A 16,964-nucleotide genomic window follows, 5' to 3' on the forward strand; every position below is an offset into this window, starting at 1 on the left:
AGCTTTTTTTTCATTTTTGTTTTTTTACAATGTTACAGTGTATTTAGAGGGGGCATTACAAAATGGAAAAACATACTTTATTTTTTAATCATCTAGATTAAGGGTTTCAGATCAAGGGTTTAAAAAGCAATCTCTAGAATTCAAATGTAGTAGTACCAGCACCCTCAAGTTTAGTTTTTCAAATCAGACTGTATGTGCCATTACTACGTGCAGTAATCTATTAATCACAATGCAAAACAGTTTCCCACAACCCTGCAGTCACCCAGAGCAGCAACGCTCCCCAAGCCTAAAATACATGACCTCATTGACCTCCCCCCTCTCACCCTCCGATCCTCTGTCAGTTTTCTGAATTATAACCTTTGCACACGGGCTGCCTGGCGCACAATGTGAGACTTGTGATTGTGTTTTAATTCTAATGGCAAACTAAAAGATGGCTTCCTCTGAGAGCAGGGTGGATTTATGGGCCTTGTCCTGGCCGCTGGCCTCACATCCTCTCTGATCTGCTTTTACTCCGCCGACCCCCCTGACCCCTGGGTCATTAGAGAGCCCCCAATAGTCCCATTGGCTGCCAGCCCATCTCACACTGCTTGTTTTCCAATCAAATTACTATATTTAACAGGGACACAAGCCAGCCAAGTCCAACAGACATCTGTTTGAAATTGTTACTTGCAATTATTTCATGTGCAAGTTCTTTTCCTCCCTTTGTTTGTTGTTGTTTGTTTTCCGCAAATGTCCCTCACCGGATTTCTAATGGCCAGAACGAGGGGGAATTTGGCTCCTGGTACTGCTGTCACAAAGGCATGTGCCTGGACGAAAATGGGAAACCACAGTGGGGTTTTTAATTCTGCACAAAGCAGGTTTTTCATTCTATTCAGACCAGAGCAGGTTTTTCAGTCAGAACCCTGTACCACTGCCAGCTCACATGATGGCTTCATCATGCCTGTCATTCATGGGTTTCATGCCCTGGTGGGAAGGCAGTTTTATAGGCAGCACTAATCTGAAATGAAAAATAGAACTTTCATTAAATTAGTATATAGGTCTATGTATAGGTCTAGGGATGTATGTTGGTCTATGTAATTCACAGGCCAGCAGTAGTTGTACTTGTACTGTATCTAGGAAGACCATATGGCTTATGGAAACTTTGTGAAGCACAATATGTGGCTATTCATTAGCCTTCACTTGCAGAAAGGTTTATGTTACTCTGTTCTCTTCAAGTACTGTAATTGACCAGTTTATCTGAACAAATCATTATCATGAATGTAAAAATAGTGTGTGTGTGTGTGTGTGTGTGTGTGTGTGTGTGTGTGTGTGTGTGTGTGTGTGTGTGTGTGCATGCACGCCTGTGACAGGGCATTCCGTACATTCTTATGCCCTACAGTTGGATCACGTTTAAAGGACAATCATCTCAAGTCCTATCCCCATTCTGTTCATCCAGAAGGGTGCATTTTCACAGAGCAGGACATTGTGATTCCTCAGTGCAGGTTTGATTGAGACTGCAGCCCAGCTAAGCTCCCTGTGAACTGGAAGAGGCCTGGTCTTGGCCTTGGGAATCAAGTTTCCTCTGCAACTGGCCCCATAATTACAACAGAATATAATGAGCAGCTTCCTGAGCATTAAACTGGCCTATGATTAGTGGTTAAAATGCATAGCAGAATCGTAGTGGATTTACCAAGAATGACTAGCCAAAAATGTCACTAAATCAGTCAGATACATAGACTTAGATTTCCCCACAAGATCCCAGTCTAATATAGTACATAACTTGTGGTGATATTCATATGCACATAATACATGTATATTGTTTACATGAGAATCAGTGAGGATCACTGTGGGAGCTCACCTCTGCCCTCTCCTTTCTCTCTCTTTGCGCTCCTCTCGTAACAAGGATGTCCAAGGGAATGAGCAGGATGGACATCAGAGCTCCTAGTTATAATGCCAGGGTCAGTCAAGACTCCTTCTCTGCCACCCCCACCCATGAAGATATATGAGATGTGTGAGAATGCTTTACCACCTAAAATGGAGCATTTTGACACGTTCTGAGTGCTAAAAGCCGAGATATTGGTGTGGGGTTTAGCACTGTTCTTCAATGACACTAAAAGGGCTAGTGAGTGTTTTCCCTCCATCCCTGTGGGAAGGCAGAGGAGAGTGTAATGTTTGTGTGTTTGGGTTGTGTGTGTTGATCTGTGGGCTGGAGGTAAGAGTGCCTCAGTGGTCTAGAGGTTGCGTCTGTAAGCACACTAGCGCTGTCTCATGCCATACTGGAAGGTCTTTTGACCCTCTCAACTGTTCACTTAGTCAAGAATGATAGACCCTTTCTATTTGAATGACATGGCCCCGATGTTCTCTGACCTCCTATCATAGTTCCTGTCTATTTGGTTTCATTTCAGTTTTAACTGCTCGACATGGGATATGCATAGGTCATGAAGCTAACAAACTCGGCTAGAGCAATTTTGAGGGCTCCCATGTCTGATGGTGTTGGTTACATGAGAACTATGTATTGTATTTATACAGAGCTGCATGTTTCTAAACCATACATTCATGTCAGTTAAAGTCAGTGGATTTGGACATTCCGCCAGCAAGCATCTGGGACATGAACATACTGTATCTTTGGATTAAGAGATACAAAATAATGATAGGTGTCATTGTTGTGTGTGATCAGAGCTTGTTTTACGGTTTAGCTTAATAAACTGCAAGTGTAACAGAGTCTCTGAGGCAGGTGGTGGGGCATTGAGAAACAGCTGCTGTTTTTGCATCAGGTCACATCATGAATATTTAGCTTAGATAATTCAGTGACACCAGTGGCCACACGGATGGTCCTGATGCCAGGGGGGTGGACCTCCTCAACTAGACCTCCTCAGGGGCAGTCCTCATTCAAATGATGTGTATGTGAGAAGAGATTTTTGAAGACCTGATGCTGCCAGTGTCTGTCTTTGTCTATATTTCCTTTTTCATAATTTCATCAAAATCTTCATACATTCTTCACTGTGTACAGTATTCATTTTGTCACATGATTTTTGTTTGTTTTTACTGAGGCATACATTTACTCTTTGAGGTAAACAAACAAACAAAAAAATCAAGTTGGCTGCCATTCTGTAAGTCAAACCTTGAGTGGAAAAATGGCAAAAGCTTTCACCCAGTCTAGGCACAGGACAAACACTAAGCAAGTGTCTTAAATTCCCTAGAAACCGATTGGTTGTTAGATGATGGTAGATGCTCCTCAGGAGGTGCTTATTGGTCCTGCTGGAGCTAGTTGTTGGTACAGAGGTGGACTTCCTGTGTGGAAGCAGGCAGCAGGCGGTCTGAGCGGATAGGGTTGTCAGCACTGCCAGGGTGCACCGCTCCACAGCTGGGAAATGCTGCTCCCCAGCTGGAGTCCATTTGTGGTAAATCCAAACCCCTGCCCACAGCGTTTGATTTAGCATTCCATTGTAAAGCCGTACTCTATGAGAAGGGCACGTGAATGCGGAGATGCACGCACACACAATCACAATCATTCATGAGATTTACAGACACATTTTCATAACTTTACGATTAACTATGTGTGTGGGTGTGTGTGTGTGTGTGTGTGCGCACATGAGTGTGGGCATGTGCAAGTGGTTTAAAAGAGTACGTCCAACTTCCACTAGTAGTCTATGATAGTGTCCTATAAATTGGGAACAAAACCGCCAGACCATGTAAAATGATTATGCTATTTCAGCACTATTCATACACTGTTATATGCTTGATGCTTTGCTTTTTTATGGTATTTTAGTTGTCGAGATTTAGATTGTTGAGTATCAATAGCAACATCTTCAAGGCACCTCAGGCAATGAAGATCTAAAATGCCCTTAGAACAAACCCCCAGGCATTAGAGCTCAGCTATATCTCTGACAGTCAGTGCAATTTTAATTACGTAGAAGATTTCCTGCCTGTCCTTGGTCTCTCCGGGGGATTGTCAGTGTACTGATCAAACAGGCCTGCGTTAGTGCATGCTCTAACCTGATATTGGGCCAAAGTATTAAAGAGTGAGCTAATGACACTGTACTGTATAAGCGTCTTGTGATAGGTCATGAATGAAGATTTCTGAGACCGAAACCTTAATTGCCCTATTCATCTTTGGGTACAACCTTAAAGCACTAATATATCCAAATACGTAATTCACCGGTGGTACTATTTCCACATTGGTTCACACCCAACAATGTGGCTCACCACTTCCCCACATTCACAGTGTTGAAGGGAGCACATCATTTGGTTGGTGGGCTATTGTGCTTTGTACAGAGGGAAACAGGGCCTGTTTTGTTTGGGCTAACTTCTGCTGTATCAGAACCTTTTCCTGTTTCCTGCCCCGCAAGACAGGGGGAATATATGATACATGTGAGAGATGATGGGAGTTCCTCACCCCAACCAGGGTCACTTACTAAAACTCCTCGTCTGACCTGCATGCCTACCAGTGATCAGGTAGTAAGGTCAGAGGATAACACCACACGACTGAGCTGACTGGTACACCCTGTTTTCATATAATTCTTCAGTGCTGCTGTTCAAGCTGTAGTGTCCAGCAGTATTTTTAGTGCATGATTACTATGGTCAAGTTGTGAATATAGTCCGACAGCAGACCTTTCCATACCCGCCTACTCTGTAGAACCCCCAGGTCTCTCCTAACTGGGGTCAAAGGTTCAAGTTTTGGGTGGGACTCCGTTCCATCTTTTAGTACTGATCGCCTCAGAAGAAGAAGCAAAAACAGTGAAATGAGAGGGTTTTTACAGTTAGGGAGGTGCTTGGGTTAGTGGCCTGGAGAAATCACCAGTGAGCCAAACCAGAAGAACATTAACTGAAACGGAACTGCCCATGCTGAACTTAAGCCTGTTAAAACTTTTCATTGTGGATTTCGTGGTCAGAACTTTAGTATGCAAGTGTTTGCAGTTTTAACTTTATGCTACTTCAGATGTTAAATTAAATGATTACACGAACGGATTGTTGGGCTTCCTTTATTTCAGTTACTTTAACTTTCATTTTCCCTTCAGTAGTGACTATGCAGCACAAGTGTGTTTCTTGCACCCACATGTGTTAAAGCCCCTACCATCTCCATCCATTTGTGAGGTGAAATTATGTGGGTGGAGTGGTAAGGAATGAATGTAGTCAAAGGCCAGTTTTAACTGGAAAGGGAAATTCTAAACATAAAAGAGGAAACTTTGAGCTTCCCTGACCAGAGCTCAAACTGGGTTATCCATTCTCGCCTCTCACTATCACTCATACAAGTATTCAATCAGAAACCCCCTGAACCAAACCATGGCATTCTTTAACAGCCCACGCATGGCCCCTCACAGCGAGTGACCTCTCCTCTGCATCGCCACAGTGGTGGATGTATGAGAGGTCATGGATCAGAGCGAGAGTCTGCTCCTACAAGGTTCTACCCTGAGTCAGACCACAATGCAGCCCGTTCATGGTGGATGGCGGACGTCCTCTGGGCTTAGTCCAGGGTGATAATAATTCTTCTGGACCTAGAGCCTAGAGGGCTGTAGTCAGGACAGGCCAAGGCCCCATGCCAGGAGAAGGTGGCCTTGCCTCTGACACGGGTCATGTCCCTCTGATCTCAATGGGATTGAGCTCTGTGTGCAGGAAGCCTTTGATGAGAGACTCAACCACCAGGCCTAAAGAGATGGACCAGAGAGAGGCCCAGCCAATTTAATCGCTTTATTATGATGACCTGCCCTCACAGGGCAAAGGGCAAGATGTGACACACTCTGTTGTTTCGTAAAATAGCTTTAGATATACTTCCATTAACACTCATTCTGTTCTACTTTTATTCGAGTCCTCTTCATGATTGTAATAAAAGAATAATGTATCACATGAAATGATGAAGTATAGTAGTCTATAGATTTGTAAGTGTCTCTGTGTGTGCCATATGCATGATTCAGTATACAGTAGTATAGGAGAGGATATGTTTGAAATGTGTGTAACCCATCGTTGTTATTCTCATCATTGTCTCCCCTTCAACAACAAAAGCCAATGTTAAAACAATGGATTTGAAATGTGCGGAGGGTCTTGACTGACATTTCCCCACAAACAATGACCTATTGTTCAGACACTAAAGGGTTCAGTTGAGCTGCTTAGTAACTTGATTCTCTTAAAATGGGAGGATTTCAAGAGCTGATGGAGAATGCTTACGACTTAGGCAGTGGATGTTTATTTGTGAGATGTTGAGGGGTAATATAGTCTCTTGAACATATCTTATATAATAAATACTTGTCCAATGAATGACATGCAGACTCTTTAGTATAGTTTTGTGTTATTGTAGTCATTCACGTGGGTCTAGGCCTATGCTCCCATTATATGGTGACCATAATGTTTTACGAAGGGACTGGATACTGATGGTTGATTTCTTGATTGATTAGCAAACCCCAAAAAACATATTGACATTGGTGGCAACAGGCTTTCTGCTTGCCACTAATATGAATCTAAAAAAAGGACACTTGGCATGAAGAATCCCTATAAGCACATAGGGAAACACATTTAGAGCAATTATGTGAGACCTCTGAGCCTTGTGTTAGTTTTGTCTGGTGGCCATGTTACCCAGTGGTACCCTAGCCAACAGCTGCCCCCCCCCCCCCCCTCCTCCTCCAGCTGCCGACTGTCTGCCAACCAGGGGACAGCTGAGAGGAGGGAGTCCCAGAGTTCACAGCGCCCCCACCCCCTGAGACATGCTCTTATAATGCTGCATCTCCGAATCACTGCACTGTAGCATGGAAAACATGCTGTACAATATGACGCCTCTCTCTCTCTCTCTCTTTCCTTACACTCTTTGAGCTACAACCCCCATATGCGTAAGTAGTTCGGTTTGGCGTTTAGTATCTCTGTGGACTCTCTAGTATAAGGTTGTGTTCAAGTCTCGTCTCCTCATTTGTGTGGTTGTCTAATTACTGCCGTGTGCGCTTCTGATCAGTGTGGCTCCAGCACTAACCTCTTGTTCTCTGCTCTTGTGAGATTCCATACCCCGGGGCTATTTTTCTTCCATCTTTTCTCTGAGAGAATAAGGAATTCCAGTGGCAAAAGCAATCAGTGGGATCTACATCAAATGCATCCTCAGCAGAGTTTGCTGTCAGAGTAAAATCATTTGTTCCCAATCTCTTTACACTTCATGCGTCATCCCTTACAACCCCCTTTCTCTTTCCCTCTCTCTCTCTCTCTCTTCCCTCGACTGTGTTTTATGTGGTTCCTCAAATCGTTTCCTCAGGGCCGGCTTGCCACTGTTAATTTTGGACAACATGCCGTCTAACTTTAAAAACTGCTCTGTATGCATTTTGTGTTTTTGAAGTATCCTTTTTCGCCTGGGTTTTCAAACAGAGGTTGATTTGTTTGCCCTTGCCAACATTGTGAAAAACTAAAATAGCAACACCAACTACTAGCCCCATAAGATATATATTATCATTTCATTTGTTGAGCATGATGAAGAAAGATGCATTGTGAAGTAGTGGATGAAAGAGAAGGCTTCAAAGAGAAAACAATGTTTGCTTGTCCATTATTCAACTGTAACCACCACTTGCCTTCATCTATGATGAAACTACCCTCAGAAACATGGGGTACATGAAAACACAAAAGGTATCATTTGCTGTTAAGCATCAGGTAAGCATACTGTGGGGGTTGTTAGCTTGGACAAGAGCAATTATCAAATACATCAACAAAACATAAGGATTTGCCATCAACAGAATGTGCGCATAGAAGTCTTAGAGGAAATGACATTGCATAGTGTTTAGGAGGTGGGATCATTCCACTCATCATTCTAGAACAGTAGAATCCTGCTCTGCATGTCTCTACTGTGTGAACATGATACAGAAAATAAAATCCAGCTGTGACACATGTCCAGTGCATTTTTGATCAAAATGAATCCTTTGATATTTTTGCTGCCTAGAATTCATTAGGGTGTGCTGGAGAGTTTAAATAATGGCAGTTCCTTTCATGTGTACCAAGGGACTAGACCATGTGATTTCAAAGGAGACACAACGCAGGACTTTGGTTAAAACAGAAACATTGAGATACTGTATTTGAAATGTACAAAAGCTATATACACAAACACACACACTGAGCATAGTAACATTGATGGAAGCATACATGCATAAGGCTCCTATAGTTCCAGCAAACATAAGACTGAGGAAGATGAATTTATCATTGTCTTGTCCTTGATATGATTCGTTATCAAAGGCCATGTCTGAGCCCCCATAGTCCATCCCAAGGTCATGTGGGGGAGGGGGTAATGAAATCACTTATTAGGGGTTGGATCTCCGCTGAGAACACGTGGAGTACTTGCATATTCCTTTATAGGATACCTCATAGACAGACTAAAGAGTACCTCATAGATGGGGGTCCATGGGCCTCGGCAGACAGACGCACACTGAGGCATATCTCTGTCCTTTTCAATCATTCAGTCTCATGAGAGGGGTCCATAGAGAGAAAGGGCTATAGCTTCAGCTCTTGGAGGGCACATAGAGGATATCTGACTGAGAAATGCCAAACTCCTGCTTGGGATCATGTTCCACTGCTGGTTCCTCTATGCATGGGGGGTAACAATATGGCACCACTACTGAGAAATACTCAAGTCTTATAACATAATTTAAAGCACGTACCATACAATATATCTATAAACATGAAGGTCATAATGATGAGAAAATAATATTCAAATATTTCCATATGCCTGTGTACTGGACCTGGCAACATCATTACATGTCAGTTTAATGTGTTCAAATGTTCAAACTTGTTTTATTCAACAAGGCACTTCGTGAACTGCTTTCAGTGCACTGCTTTTTAAAGGGTAACACAAAACAAATACTGAGCAATGGTCATCATTTGTAAATGCATTTTTATACCCTGGTCTATTCTCATTTGTAGATAATAGTATGGCTTTTTAAAACAGATAGAAATGCTTCTTATGCCTTTACTACACGTACTATCAACATAAACACTACGTAAAATGTCTGGGAGCAAAATATTACTGGATAAGCAAAGATATTATACAGGCTGATGGAGATCGAAGCTCTCTCTCCTGAAATAACCACTTCCACATGGTATTGTTAATCAGTGCTTTTTTCTAGTTCATTTTCCTGATGTAGAAATGGTTAGACTGTCCTGCATGAGGCCCTAAGCCATCATGTTGAGGAACTTGCTCTCCTCAGCCAGGGCAGTCAGCATGGAACTCATGTCTCCGATGGCCATGTTGCCGATCCCTGCTGGCACCGAGGCCAGGGTTACTGAGTTGCGGGGTGTGGTGAGCCGCGATGAATTCTGGGATAGGCTTGTGAGGAGGCCGGGGCTGAGGGTGCCTGACATGAGACTGGAGTGGTCCCCATCATCCAACATGGCGTCAAAGTCGATCTGAGCATGCTCCACGCCAGAGTCCACTGTGCTGGTGACCTGGTTGACCCCTGGGGACGCCATGGTGGCCGCAATGCTGCCCGGGGCCTGGCCCGTACAGGGGGACATGGGGGCGTCAAAGCTGACACCGGGCTCAAACATATGGACATGCCCAGCGTAGAACATGGCAGAGTTGTCCCCATTTCCATTATGTGCTGCTGCTGCAATTCCACCAGGCCTCTTTGGGCTGGCCTCAGAGGTGTTGTGATTGGGCATGAAGTCAGCTTGAGGGATCCTGCTCTGCTGCATGTTACTGGACCCTGAGTGTCTGCTGCTCAAAGACTTAGGCTCCATAGGAGGCCTGGGCTGCATCACTGCTCTGTTGCCATTATGAACAGCCTGCTGCTGCTGCTGCTGCTGCTGGGGAGGAATACTGTAACTCTGCTGCTCAACCTGATTCATGTGAGGGTAGCTTTCAACCTGAGTTCTCGACCTGTAGCTCAGCATGTCTGGGTTTTGTGTTGGCATCCCTCTGCCATTGGGCAGTGCAACACCATTGTATGTGGGTCTTAGGCCGGTGTTTCCAGAGGCAGCGTTGGGAACCATCTCTTGGCCGTATCCTTGCTGGGGACTCATCTGCTCACTATAGTTCATGTTGCATGGCTGCCGCTGCAGTTGGAGAGAGTTCATCCTCTGGGTATTCATCCGCTGTGTGTATCCTTGCAGTGCCATATTCTGGCTCATTGGCATCACCTGCTGGTTATTGCCCATGCCCTGGAAGGGACCAAAGTTCTGTTTCTGCTGGACCACAGCCAGGTTCCCTCTGACTAGCTGCTGCTTGGTGAGCCTGGCTGTTGCATCCACCGTCCCTGAGCTGACCTCATTCCACTGCACAGGCATGTTGTTCTTGTTCATACTGGGGGAAGCTGGGAACTGTTGGGACCCCGGACTCATCTGGCAGAGCGGCAGGGGCTGTCCTGACTGGGGCATGGTTGACATGTTGGCATCCACCATGGCCATCCTCCTCTGACCATAGAACTGCTGCGGCTGGTGTTGGTGCTGTGAAGCCATGTTACCCTGGAAGCCTTGGGACTGGCTGTTGCCATAGTCAGCTGAACCTGCGTTCTGGGCAGGGCCACCATTCTGTGACCTGAGGTACTGCATCACGTCATCAGGAAGCACCATGTCCTCCTCAGCGACTTGGTCCACCCCGTCCACAGCCATGTTCTCCATCACTACATTCTCTGAGATGCTGGGTGGCCTGGGGGCGAAGGGATGGCGGTGCAGGCTGCCGTCTGACCGTGTGTAGCCCTGCATGGCCAGGCCTCGGCGGTCCATGGCAGCGGGTGGAGGCATGGGGTTCATACTGTTCATGCTGTTGTAGCGCTGGACCCGTGGCATGGACAGTGGGTCCAGGGTTGGCCGGCGGACAGGGTCGCTGGCTCGCCGGGGCAGGGTCCCGGGTACCTCGTGGGGCATCATACTTTGGGTGCCATAGCTGATGTCGCTGCAACGTCTGGGCACTGTCCCAGTAGGGGGCTGGAACAGGTGAGAGTTACTCTCCTGGGAATCCCCATACAGGGCCATCCGGGTCCTGAGGCTCATGCGGTCCATGTTAGGCAGGGGTGTGGGTGGGGCGCCCCCGGTGGCCGCTGCGTATTTAGCCTTGAGACGGTAATGCTGGGCCGGGGTGAGACTGAGCAGGCTGGGGAGCCCCCCTCCTCCGCCCCCACCACACTGGCTGGCCTCGCTAGAGCGGCGGGAGAGGTCGGTGGAAATGGGGTCGTAGGAGTCGGCTGAGCTGATGTTGTTGTGGCGGTGGCTGAACTGGGAGGCCTCGCTGGAGCGGCGGCTAGAGTAGCAGGGGGAGATGCCTGAGGACCGGCGGCTCAGGTTGTAGGCAGAGCTCGTGGTGCTGGTGTTGCTGTCCCTGCGCCCGTTCAGCTGGTTCAGCTGGTTCAACATGGTCACCTCGCAGGACGACAGGTCACCAAGCCGCTGACCAGGGAAGGAGCCTGTCGGAACGGTCATACTCGAACTCTCCAGAAGGGAACCTGAGACACAAGGAGGACCACGTTATTACATAGCCCACATATTACTATATTCTACATGTGTAATAATACAATTCTAATAAGAACTGTTGCTTATTCCACGTGTACTGTAAAAACACAACTATTTAGCTCCACATAACATGCTTTTACCCTAATTACATGTAACAACATATCTATACCATTCAGGGCAACAAAATTAACACCCGGATTTTGGCATTGGCGGGTAAATCTTACCAGCCACTTCAGCGGGTAGCCAACAAAGATTCACAAATATTATGCTTCAATTTAAAAACAAAACTGGTGCGATCTGCAATTATGGTTGATTCAACATTTGTGACAACACTCCTCCTGCCTCCTCCAGTTGACTGTAACCACTGCCCACTCACGCTTCTCCTGACTTTCAAACAAACCCCAACTCTATGAGCTTTCTTAGTTACAACAACGTCTCTGGTTACAACCTAAAATAAAGCATAACAGTACAATGTAACTACACGCGACAACATGAGATAGCAACTTACACGCGACCGCATGAGATATAAAAACATGCAGGGGATTTTTTTTTGCTGTATTTTGACAGGGATAGGCGCGAAACATTGAGCCTACAGGTGGTTCGTACTGTGCAGGGAGTTTTCAAAACATCAGAAGTCATGCTAATATGTTTTTTTAGTGATCTTTGCCTTAATATTTGTTTAAAAAAAATGTACTGGTAAAAAAATCTGAGTGACTGGTGAATTTTCTCATCCACCTTGGCTGGTAGACCAAAAACTTAATTTTTTTCCCTGAATACATTGTTGTTACTACAGTGGTACTACACAGGTATATGGGCAACTTCATGAAAAGTGTTATCCAGCTCCTTCTCTCATCACTCCAACTTACCAATAGCAGGTATGGGAGGCAGCTTGGCGTTCCGGACCTGAGGCGCTGAGTTGGCCCAGGGGCAGGAGTCCCTCACAGTCTTCAGCCTCTCCTTCTTGATGTTCTCCAGCTTGATGGTGACCCCCCCACTCTTCCTCATCTGGAGCCCCACTCCCGCTGAGTGTCCTGGGGAGACGGTGGAGTCCACCATGTGGGGGTCGTCAAGTGCACTCAGGTCCCCGAAGCTGCCCCCGCTGTGCATGGCCATCTCTACTCCACTGTCATTGTTGTTGGCACTGCCAAGCGGCGACGGCTCACTGCTACATGACGAGTGACCACCTGGGCTGGACTGATACGTCTGCAGGAGGGCAGGGTTCAAGTTAGTGACTCTTGATCAAGCCTATCACTGTCTGCAAAAGTCCATGCTTATTTTCAAAAGAAATCTATGAGGTCATGACCTAACACTGTATCGTAAATACTTGAATACTGTTACAAAAGTCTGATTGTGTAATGGTTAACAATACCGTAAATTGAATAGCTGATGTAAAGTTCCATGATGTTTTTCATCATACATGCATTCGATTTATTTACAAAGGAAACGAGTCGATAATGGATGTATACTATGAGCCTCGCACAGTCCAGTAATACAGTACTAATTAATTCTGACCCATTCTGAACTAGAAAGAGTCTTGATCACAGCTTGATTTCTGGCACTATTTGTTCAGCATGTGCTGAACAGTCCCAGTTTTTGAATATTAATTTGATAACGACTTTTATCATCGCCCAGAAGAGATTACTGTCAGATCTCTAAGCCACAGAGGAATAGAACTGAATAAAGTGTGTGTGTGTGTGTGTGTGTGTGTGTGTGTGTGTGTGTGTGTATGTGTGTTTCTGCAAGGGAATGGGGTTCACAGTATACTCCATCTACAGTAGTTACGATAAACATTTTCAAACAGAGACTCATTGAGAATGCCTTGTGTAATGTCCTTTTCTATAAATAATAAGGTGTTATTTAGAAATTTTGGTTCAGTATTTTCATCAGAGTTAGAAAGCATTGAGAGAAAGAGAACAGTGGCAATGCTCACCTCAGTGAAGCCTGTCCATTAGGAAAGGTGTTAAGGGATAGAGAAGCACATTCAAGAGTCCAGAGAAGTGAGTTAGGAGGAAGATAGTCCATGAGCAGTTAGATCAGTGTTAGTAAGGTATGAAATGTGAACTGGTAGAAGGTAAAATGTCCATATTTGACTACAGTATGAAAAACAACTCTATATTGGTGTGAATATTCATAATTGTCAGTCAAGATCAATGTTAAGTAAAGCGGGCAGAGTGTCATAGATTAAACAGCTCACAAAATCTTACCATAGAGTTCTCTGTCTTGATAGACTTGACCTGCAGGCAGTCCTCTATTCCCTCTGTCTTGCCCTCCAGACCTCTACCGCTCGGTTTGGCATTTGCCTCGTTCTCTCCATTTCCTTTGGGAGGCTGGGGTCTGGGGGGTATGTCGCCACGTTGCTTTTTTGTGACGTGGGCCTCAGGCCCGTGGACGGTCTTCACGTGCTTCCTAAGAGAGCTGGGGTCTGTGTAGCGCTTGGTACAGCCCGGGATCTTACACACGTAGGGTTTCTGTGGAGAGGAGTTGTTGAAAATACTGTTTTTTAACAAGAACAAAATCTAACCTAATTTTGATGGTCATTTTCTCCCCATTCAAAGTATATACAAAATGTGTGGATATTAACTGAGTGCTGGATTGTTTTTGAGTGATAAGAAATTGACTGCACTGCTTTAGAAAACAAATACACAATGAAATCAAATAGACATTTGATCTACAGGGTGGATTGGTGAATATAGTGTGTAAAGTATCTCTGAGCTGATTGACCATGTAAGAGGTCCTACCTCATTGGAGTGCGTGCGGTTCTGGTGCTTGGCCCTGTCCGAGGCGTTGGAGAAGGCCTTGTTGCAGCCTTCATGTTCACACACATAAGGCTTCTCCCCAGTGTGGGACCGGAGGTGGGTCTTGAGGTTCTCCAGGCGGGAGTAGGCCTTTGCACATCCTTCAAACTAAAGAGACACAGAGATAAGGAGAAAGGGAGACATACAAGGTGAGAGTTATAGTTTCAGAGACTCAGACACCCTGATACATACAATATATCACACACAAGTATTTGTTCTTTGAGAAAAGCATTATTACAAAGCATTATTTAAGCTATGTGTGGAGCTTGATTGAAACAAAGTGTGTTTCCGTGTTTTGTGGTCTTATGCACTGTTTTGCACTAGAATTTGCTATTCTATCAGAGCACACTTTGCCCTGGGTAATTGGCAGGAAGTGTGAAATGGGATCAAATTAGATAAGCTCAAAAAGTGGACATTAAAGCCAAAGATCCCTCCTTCAAAAAGACTTGAATCTACTAGAGAGAGGGAGATGGTCTGAATGGGATGCATGTGGGATTTACAAGCTATACAGTAATAAGGACCCATGGCCCCTACTTCTCTTTAGAGTTTAATTACATCCCTATCCTGTCAATCAGATATGTGAAGCCTTCTCAGAAGTTGTCTTTTAATGGACTCATAGGCTTTGAGCTTTGAAGCTGAAAAACTAGACACTGAATTTGATCATCTAGCAGTACATGTAACGGATGAACTCGAGACGACTCATCCACATGAGGATGATAACCACTTCAGAGAAAAAATGTTCACACTTTAGATAATGGTATGTACTATACTGTTTGTATAGGGGACAAAGCAGAACCGTAACTTCAGATAATGATGAAATGTATGTTACACAAGGTGCAAGACAGGAAATGGTGTCCTTACTGAGCATTGGTGTGGCTTCTCCCCTGTGTGTCTGCGCATGTGGACCACCAGCATGTACTGCGCCTTGAAAGGTTTCTGTTCTCGCGAGCACTCATCCCAGTGACACACAAACTCCTTCTTCTCACCATGGATGTGATCGTTATTGATATGCTGCAAAGAGAACAGGGATTCAATACAATAACTACAGTGTGCAATACACAGTCACTTCCCCATATGTCACCCTCCTTGGGGGATAGACATTAACCACGAGTCATAGGTCAACACTCTTATAGGTCAGCCTAATATCCTGGATTTGGCCATCCATGTTTACATTTTTGACAAGGCTGGTTAGCTCCTTCCTGCTGACTTGTGGTGGGCTTTGTGTGTGTGTGTGTGTGTGTGTGTGTGTGTGTGTGGAGGAGTGAGACGAGTCAGCAAAGAGCTTGTAAGAGCAGGCCTCCTGTCTTTGTTCCCACCAAGGAGGACATGCTCTCCCCCACTTCCCCACACCAAGAGTGACAGTGCCATCAATCATGGCCTACAGTGATTTTCCATTTGTCACATTGAGACAAAGGGCTGTGATGGGCAGTAGCAGTGGTGTTTTCTCAGGCCGTACATCAGAGAAAGTGGACTTCCTCAGCTCCTAGGAGGAATTAACATCAAGAGCTACACTGACAACCAACCTGTCACACCTGAGATTTTACAAATCTCACTCAACCGGGTGTAAAATACCATGCTCTGAGATTCCCATGCTTGAATGGTTGATTTTAGTTTTGGGATATTAATCTATTTATACAAACTTGGATGGATGAAAGTTAGGACAATTGCAAATGTAAAGGGTCCCAGAGAGAAGAGATGCATCAATTTTTTCAGAGTGTTTCAAAAACATTATTATTGTATGAGTGAGTTTTTGTCTCGAAGAATTGTGTTAAATTTGTAACTGTGGTCGGAAGGAGGAAGGGGTGCATTCTGCTATTCCTGCCTTATTGTCGAGGCATGCAAGACCACTCAGTAGGATTACCAGGCCTACCCCTCCATTTCTACTGAGCCCTTAATTATACCACACTCCCCCGGGCCCAAGAGGCCTTAGACCCCCAACTACTAACTCATATTACACACACACACACACACACACACACACACACACACACACACACACACACACACACACACACCACATACAGAGCCCAACTCCTCCAGTCCACACACATCCAGTCCACCACATGCAAATACTCACACACCCAGACAAACCACTTCATTTCCTACGGACATCTACCCTCACAATGCTCTACTTATGTGGCCACTTCGTCACAAGCAAAAGCAAATGGTGCAAGACTCCATCCTCTCTTCATGTCCACCCACTGAGTGGGTTGGTGGTTGAGGATCCTGCCCGGATCTTTTTTAGAAGAGGAGTGGATAGAAGTGTGTGGCCTGGAGCAGGCATCCATTTTCAGCCATGTACTCACTGAAACCATAATTTAGGGCTATTGGGAAGGATTACTTTGGGTAAATAGAAGCGAGCACTATGCCATAATTTCGGTTTTTTTCAAGGTGTGTGATTTCACTTGCATGGTGAGAACACTGTGTGAAACCTTGGAACGACAAGCAGAGTGTGCAGAAGGGGATGAACACTGTCAAGATCTTGGCATCAACTTCCAGTTATTACCTCCGCAGATGTCCACAGTACAGCTACAGTACATACACAACACGTAGAGACAAATGCACAAGAAAATGATTCATTACACATCCTCTTTTTAAATGCATACATTCTTTGATAAAACCGTATTTATCAATTGACATGTTTTATGGCTAAACTTCCAGCTTTCCATTCCCTTTTCCCAGAGAGGGTTGTGGTATGTGTTTGTCTCACCATGTCCATCCACACCCCACATCAGACCAGGCCCCAGAACTATGCTCTAATCCTGTCAGGCTTGGTTAGAGGAGGAGAAT

At 45.1% G+C, this 16,964-nt stretch overlaps 1 protein-coding gene across 2 annotated transcripts in view; it reads right to left on the reverse strand.

Annotated features, from left to right (window-relative positions):
- Positions 1-7,899: 7,899 nt before the first annotated feature.
- gli2a (GLI family zinc finger 2a) overlaps positions 7,900-16,964 on the reverse strand; it is a 57,506-nt gene continuing 48,441 nt past the window's right edge. For both annotated transcript variants that reach the window (XM_083681423.1, XM_083681424.1), the window contains 5 exons: positions 15,036-15,185; positions 14,118-14,282; positions 13,584-13,847; positions 12,246-12,582; positions 7,900-11,372 (listed from right to left, as the gene is read on the reverse strand). In XM_083681423.1, the coding sequence (XP_083537549.1) occupies positions 9,106-11,372; positions 12,246-12,582; positions 13,584-13,847; positions 14,118-14,282; positions 15,036-15,185 (3,183 nt within the window). In that variant the 3' untranslated portion in view covers positions 7,900-9,105. The remainder of the gene's footprint in view (positions 11,373-12,245; positions 12,583-13,583; positions 13,848-14,117; positions 14,283-15,035; positions 15,186-16,964) is intronic.

The sequence above is a fragment of the Argentina silus genome (assembly GCF_951799395.1).
Source record: "Argentina silus genome assembly, chromosome: 12".
Classification (NCBI taxonomy): domain Eukaryota; kingdom Metazoa; phylum Chordata; class Actinopteri; order Argentiniformes; family Argentinidae; genus Argentina; species Argentina silus.